General features: G+C 58.6%; 1 protein-coding gene across 1 annotated transcript; it reads left to right on the forward strand.

Annotated features, from left to right (window-relative positions):
* Positions 1-897: 897 nt before the first annotated feature.
* LOC113940257 (proline-rich proteoglycan 2-like) lies at positions 898-7,572 on the forward strand (the record flags this gene model as incomplete). The annotated part of the gene is made up of 4 exons (XM_027631368.1): positions 898-1,061; positions 2,123-2,303; positions 5,576-5,754; positions 6,451-7,572. Coding segments are annotated over 4 exons (965 nt in total), but the record flags the coding sequence as incomplete, so codon positions are not given.
* Positions 7,573-7,713: the final 141 nt, after the last annotated feature.

Raw genomic sequence — 7,713 nt, forward strand, 5'->3', positions numbered from 1 at the left:
GCAGGAGCAGGAGCAGGAGCAGGAGCAGGAGCAGGAGCAGGAGCAGGCTCGGCCAGGGCACAGCCACGGCTCCCACGGCATTCCAAGCCTCCTCCCGCTGCGGGCACCGGGCAGGGACACCCCGCATTGCCCCCGACCGGGACCCCCCGGCCGTCACCGCGGCGTCATGCCCACACACAGCCAAGGTGTGCCCGCACAGCCAAGGTGTGCCCACACACAGCCAAGGTGTGCCCACACACAGCCAAGGTGTGCCCACACAGCCAAGGTGTGCCCGCACACAGCCATGTCCTGCTCTTCCCTCCACGGCAGAATTTGAGGAAAAACAGCCCCCCGGAGCAGTGCCAACCTCCCCCCAGGCACAGGTGAGCGGAGCCCAAGGGGTTAATTAGGGGCGTTGTTGACAATCACTAATTGTCCCGTTCCTGGCTGAGTGACAGATCCCAAATTAACATCCCAGCGCTGATCAGGCTAACGGGGCTTCGGGAGCCACCAGGACTGACACCCCCATCCCAGGATCCCGTGCCCAGCGTGTCCCCCCAGAACCCTGACACACGGAACCACCCCCAAACCACAGAGCCATGGAATATCCTGAGCTGGAAGGGACCCACAGGGATCATCCAGTCCAACTCCTGGCCCTGCCCAGGACACCCCAACAATCCCGCCCTGTCCCTGAGAGCATTGTCCAAACCCTCCTGGAGCTCTGGCAGCCTTGGGGCTGTGCCCACTGCCCTGGGGAGCCTGGGCAGTGCCAACCACCCTCTGGGGGAAGAACCTTTCCCTGAGATCCAACCTGAGCCTGCCCTGACACAGCTCCAGCCGCTCCCTCGGATCCCGTCCCTGTCACACGGAGCAGAGGTCGGAGCTGCCCCTTGTGAGTGTCCCCTCAGCCTCCTCCAGGCTGGACGAGTGACCCAACACCAGCACCTGAGCTGGAATGTGGCTTCAGGAGCCAGGAGAACAGTGAGGAAACCATGGATGTGCCCCAGAAAAGCAGCCATGGCACCAAGCATGGCACAGTCAGGGAGAGGATGAAGCTGGTGGCCATCGAGGACACAGCAATGGTATTGAAGGGAATGAGCTTTAACAACACACAGCTGGGATAAACAACACCAAACCCCGCTGGAAAAGGGGGATTTCTCACTGGAGCCACCAAGACCCCCAGCAGAGCCACCCCAGAGCCCCGCTGGTCAGCAGAGCTCCAGCTGCTCCCCCTCTCCACGCTGGTTTAAGGGAAACGTCACACACACAAAATCCACAAAATCCAAAAGTCTCCAAAAAGCTACAAAGAGAACGAGCTCCTTCCCTTTCCCCTCAGCTCCAGGGACAACCAGGACATTCAGTGCCAAAGCCTGCACTGTCCAGACAGTGGAACACACCCAAAGCAGTTGAACACCCAGCACAGATGGGCACTGGGAGCAGGGGGTGTCCTGGTCCCGTGGCACCCAAACCCAACGGCTGTGGGACAGAGAGACCCCAAAATAAACCCCCCCTGCCCTCAGACTCCCCCTCAGGTCTCTCCCAGGCCCAGCACATGCTGGGGCTCCCTGCTCCACTCAGGATCCACAGGGTCTCTCCAGTATCTTCCCCACCCCTGGAAGTGTCCAAGGCCAGGGTGGACGGGGCTCGGAGTAACCTGGGCTAGTGGAAGGTGTCCCTGCCCATGGCAGGGTTGGAATCACTGGGATTTAAGGTCTCTTCCCAACCAAACCATTCCGTGATTCCGTGGTAAGTATTAAAGCAAAATTCTTCCCTTTTAGAAAATCTGAGTGATTTTATCCCCAGAGGGAAGAACCTCCTCCGGCATCGGAAGCTGCCAGTGCTTCCCTGGGAATCTGGGAGGGAATATCACCTCTGTCACCTGTTTATAGAATCCTGGAATGGTTTGGGTGGGAAAGGACCTCAGAGCCCATCCCACTCCACCCCCTGCCGTGGGCAGGGACACCTTCCACTGTCCCAGGGTGCTCCAAGCCCCGTCCAACCTGGCCTTGGACACTTCCAGGGATCCAGGGGCAGCCACAGCTTCTCTGCCCAACCTGGGACAGGGCCTCCCCACCCTCACAGAGAGGAATTTCTTCCTAATTTCTAAACCCTAAAGGATTTCTGCTGTTCCTGTCCCCTGCAGCCAGTCCCAGACCCAGGGAGCAGCCTGGACTGGGACACAGCCCTGGGCCTGGGGCACAAACATTTGGAGGGTGCTCACCCCACGGCAGTTGTGTTCCAAGGAGGGGCTGGAATGCCAAGAGGGGACTCAAAGAAACTTCCCTCCAAGTGCAAGGAAAACATGGAAAGAGTCACAGAATCTCGTGAGGAATTCAGACAGGGAGGAAGGGGGAGTGCTCTGGCAGCTCCAGGAGTGGGGGGGCCTGGGATACCACCCCCCCAGAGGATGGGAACTCACCACTGCTCTTCCCACAGAGCCCTGGGCACAGCGGGACAGAGCCAAACCAAGGGGAACACCAGGAAATACCAGCCAGGCCTTGCTCCCAGGTGGAGCAGAAGAGCAGTTCTTTGTTCAAAAATAAACAAATACCACACGGTTCCTTCTCCCTCCTCCCCAGAGTTTTCCACGTTAAACCTAAAGCATGAGACAATTTTTCCCACAGAAACACAATTTTGTAGGATAATGGGACGGTTTGGGTTGGAAGGGACCTCAATGACCCCCCAGTGCCACTCCCTGCTTCCCACTGTCCCAGGTTGCTCCAAGCCCTGTCCAGCCTGGCCTTGGACACTTGCAGGGATGGGGCAGCCACAGCTTCTCTGGGCAACCTGTGCTGAAAACAGCCATGGAATCACAGAATCAGGGAATCCTTAGGCTGGAGAATCACTCTGAGCCCTCAAGTCCCCCAGCACTGCCAGGGACACCCCTGACCGTGTCCCCAGGTGCCACATCCACAGGGTGTTAAATCCCCCCAGGGATGGGGACTGCCCCCTGCCCTGGGCAGCTGTGCCAGGGCTGGACAGCCCTTTCCAGGGGGAATTTTCCCAATATCCAACCCAAACCCCTCCAGGGACGGCGACTCCATCATTGTGAAAACCCAAACCCGTTTCCCGTTCCAATCCAGGCCCTGGTGGCCCCAAAGGACAGGGATTCCCTGGCTATGTGGAGCCTATCAGCCTGGACAGATGCTGCCAAAAAGGGGGGAGAGCCCCAGTTTTAGGTCACTTGGAGCTAAACTGGAATTAAAACCTTGGAGACCCCTCAGAGGGTGCTTGGCTGCAGCGCTGGGGGGTCCCCACAGCCTTGCACCACAAGGCCACACAGGTCCCAACATTCCCTGTGCACTGGGAATTCCTAAAGCCACACTAAATTGGGTATAAACACAAAAAATAAACCAAGAGACTTTGGAAGTAAGTCATGGAAGTGACATTAAATCCCTGGTTTTGGTGGGTATCCCATTGGCACCACCAGGGAGATCCCATTTCCCAACATAACAAAGCCACAAGCACCACTCCCCATCTCCTGGTTTATTTACTGCCTGCCCTGTGCATGGACAGGAACCCTTGGGGGAAGGAATCACGGAATGCCCTGAGCTGGAAGGGACCCACAAGCATCCTGAGCCCAGGACAAGAAGTTAGGGTGGGACAGGAGCTTTATTAGTGCTGGAATCACGGGGACAGGGGAGGTTTGGGGAGTTATTAAAGCACTGTGAGATGCTCCAGAGCATTCCAGGCACACCCCAACCACCAAGGGGCTTTGGCTGCTCCAGCCTCAGCACAGCCCCTGTGGATTTGGGCCCAAACCTGCTCTGTGCTGAGGAAAACAATTCCATTTTTTCCCCAAAGTCAGGCAGAGCCACATCAGGATGAGCAGCTGTTCCAGGCACAGAAATCCCCAGGGTGAACAAACCTTCCTGAGGCTCCCAGAAACTCCAGTGTCCCATTTTCCATGGAAACACACCCACTTTCTGATTAATCCTGGGCAATAACTGCACTGCTGTTCTGAGCAGGGCGGGCACAGCGGGGACAGGACTGTCACAGGGAGCAGAACCCCAGCCCAGCCCCTTCCCAGGAATTTGGGGATTTATCAGGAATGCCACGTACCCCAAGTGCTGCTGGGTGATCCCACTGCCACTCAGAGAGTCTCTGGAGCAGCCTGGAGCATCCTCCACACACGGGGGTCACACCTGGCCGGGCTTGGGGCGACCCTGGGAGGAAGCAGGAGGTGTCACAGACCTCCAGGGATCCCCAGTGCCACCCATCCCACCCACTCCACTGCCCAGGACACGGATCTCCCCACACACCGCTCCAGCCATTGCTCTGCAGGACCCACGTGGATTTTCTTGTGCCCAAACTCTCCCTGAAACTCCTCATCACAGGCGAAAAAGCCCCAAAAACATCCCACCTGATGCTCCAGGCTTTTCCCTGGGATCTGGGATAAACCCAGATGGAACACCCCCAGCTCAGGGAGCACACAGAACAGGAGGTTAAAACCCTTCAGAATCTCCCGCTATTCATCCAGCACAAGAAAAAATTCCACCTTATTGCATTTATACATATTTTATACACCCAGTCCCCCATGAAATCCCTTCACAAAGGGGACTTTGGGGTTGGGATCAGATGAGTTTGCCAGAAAACTCAGTTCAGGAGAGAAATTCTAAACCAGCACTTGGGGTTTGGTGGTTGTTGTGTCAATAATCAATGATGAGTTTGAGACTTTTAATTCCTCTCTAAGCCCTGCACACCCCTCAGGGACCCCAAAAGTCAGCCTGGGCTCTGCTCTGCCTGAGGAGGGGAATCACAGAATGAAGGAGTCATGGAATGGTTTGGGTGGGAAGGGACATTAAAGCCCATCCAGTGCCACCCCCTGCCATGGGCAGGGACACCTTCCACCAGCCCAGGTTGCTCCAAGCTCCATCCAACCTGGGCTTGGACACTTCCAGGGATCCAGGGGCAGCCACAGCTTCTCTGGGCAACCTGTGCCAGGGCCTCCCCACCCTCACAGCAGGAATTCCTTCCTAATATCCCATCTAACCCTCTGGCAGTGGGAAGCCATTCCCTATGCCCTGTCCCTCCATCCCTTGTCCAAAGTCCCTCTCCTGCCACAGAGCTCAGGGATGCAGGGGCTTCACCAGCCCCCCCAAATTAGGGACATCCAGCACCTAAAGATGAAGTTCCTCAGCCAGGTCACCTGGGAACAACCTGAGGGGGGACAGGGTGTCACCAAGGCCAGCACTGCACTCCCTGCAGGGATCACACCCCGATTCCCATGGAATTATGGAACAGCTTAGGGTGAAAAATCCCTCTGAGACCCCCAAGTCCACTCACTGCCCAGCACTGCCAAGGCCACCCCTGACCATGTCCCCAAGTGCCACATCCACAGGGTGTTAAATCCCCCCAGGGATTGTGTTTCCACCCCTGTGCCAGGGCTGGACAGCCCTTTCCAGGAAGGAATTTCCCCAATATCCAACCTGAGCCTCCCCTGGCATAGCTGGAGGCCGTTCCCTCTCCTCCTGTCCCTTGTTCCCTGGCAGCAGAGCCCGACCCCTCCCAGCTCCCCCCTCCTGTCAGGGGGTTGCAGAGCCAGAAGGTCCCCCCTGAGCCTCCTTTGCTCCAGGCTGAGCCCCCCCCTCTCCAGGTGGGGCTGATCCCGGCACTAGGACCCGGCTGAGCCGCTGGATTCTGCGCCCTCCCGGATCTCCGCGGCACCGCAGCCCCCGCGGGTCCCTCCGCAATCCCAGCTCGGGAGGGACCCGGGATGGGATCGATGCTCCGCAGCCACAGCAACGCCCGGACACGCCAAGGACGCGGCGGGAGGTCAGTGATTCCAGCTCATCCAACCCCCCTGGCATTCCCGGCCGATTCCAGGTGGGATCATTCCCAGGAAAGCCGATTTAACCGCGTCCCTGCTCCGCTCCATCGCTCGGGGAAGGGGAACGGCAGAACCGCCCGTTCCCTGCGGGACTTCGCTCGGCTGCGGGAGCAGCAGCTCCCGGATTTCCTCCCTCACAAACCCCCCGGGATCCCGCTCCGAGCAATTCCCAGCCCGCAACTTCTCTCCCTCATTCCTTACGGAATTCCTGGCCGTCCTCCTCCCTCAGAGGGCAGGTAAAGGAGGGCGGGGGGGGGTGTGGGGAGAATACCCAGGGATTCCATAATCCATAAACCCCATTCCATCAACATCCCAATCCCTGGAGCACCCCAATCCCTGGAATAGCTGGCTGCAGAGCTGAGGGGCCGATCCAGCCGGGGGGCACTGCCCCCCAAGCTCCTGCACCCCTACCATCCCCACCACCCATGTCCTGCCCTGCTGTTTTCCATTCCTCAGGCATTTTTCCAGCAAACAGGGCAGTCTGGAAAGCTCAGGAATGGGTGCAAAACCCCCCGAAATTTTCCTCTGCCGCATCGGGGTGGAATTTGGGGCTCTGGATCATCAGTCACACGTGACCTCCTGGGCAGCCCCAACAGCTGCTCAGCTTGAAATCCATTAAAATTCCCGGTTTTCCCCCTCAGACACACCAAAGGAATCCAATCCCCGGGTTTAATCCCGCAGCCCTGAGGGAGGCGACGGCTCCGGGAGCAGAGGGAGGAAGGAATGAAGGAATCGCTCCAAGGTCACCTGGGCAGGTGCTCAAACACCCGGAGCCTCCAGCAGCCCCGGGAAGGCGCCGTGGGACAGCCCCGGGCTCCGGGAATTCCCGATGGACACGAGCACACCCGGAATTTTGGGTGACGGACACGGAAACCCGAAAATGCTGCGTGGAACTGGGGCCTGCCAGGACCCCACGGCCCGGGAATGGCGTGGGAAGGTCCATCCCCACCCAACCAGTCCGGATCCTGGAATTCCTGCAGCCCCCGGAGCGAGGGATGGCACCAGCAGAGCCCCCGGGACCCCTCAGAGCCCACACAGGTACGGCCTGGACCCCCTTAATTAACCGGGGTTTGTTAACTTAATTAAGGGAATTAATTAACAGCTAATCCATCCCATTGTTTATTCACACACTGTGCTAACAGGGGTGGGCCGTGCTCCGACAGAATTCCCAGCAGGCAGAATTCCCGGCTGGAAAGGGCTCTGCCTTCCCTGCATCCAGGACTGGGGATATCCAGCCCTGCCAACCCTGCCAGCCCTAACGAGCTCCCCCCAATTAGTAATTAATTAACAGAGAATTGATCCCATTAATTAATTATTCACGAACTGTACTAACCAGGGCTGACAGAATTCCCAGCAGCAGGAATTCCCTGCTGGAAGGTGCTGGGCCTCCCCTGGATGCAGGACCCAGGAATTCCTGGCCGTGCCAACCCCGCTCTGTCCCTGCCAGCCCTAATGAGCTCCCCCAATTAGCCCGGGTGCTAATTACTGACTCATTCCCACCTCGGCTCCACATCAAACCTTCCCACTCCCACACTGCAATCCCGAGGGACTGGGGGGGTTTCCTTCACCCCAAACTCCTCCAGACCCTCCTGAGCCCCCCCAGGAGCACCCCACATTCCACAGGGAGCGGAGGGTCCTGGCACCGCTGGGAAAAGGGGAATTGCAGTGGGAACAGCCCCGGGATCTGCAGCCACAGGCAGTGCCCGGGGAAAGGGGGGCCCTGAGGGGGAACCTCGGGAACGAAGGGCCTCGGGGGGCCCAGGGAATGGGGATCTTTAGGGGTCCCTGGGGAATGGGGGGGCATTGGGGGGAACCTCACAGGGGGTAACAGACCCTGGACTGAGCCCCAAAACCCATCTCACACAGACCCCACAGACCCCCTCACACAGACCCCCTCACACAGA

Source organism: Corapipo altera, unplaced genomic scaffold (genome assembly GCF_003945725.1).
Source record: "Corapipo altera isolate COAL_440 unplaced genomic scaffold, ASM394572v1 132946, whole genome shotgun sequence".
NCBI classification, from domain to species: domain Eukaryota; kingdom Metazoa; phylum Chordata; class Aves; order Passeriformes; family Pipridae; genus Corapipo; species Corapipo altera.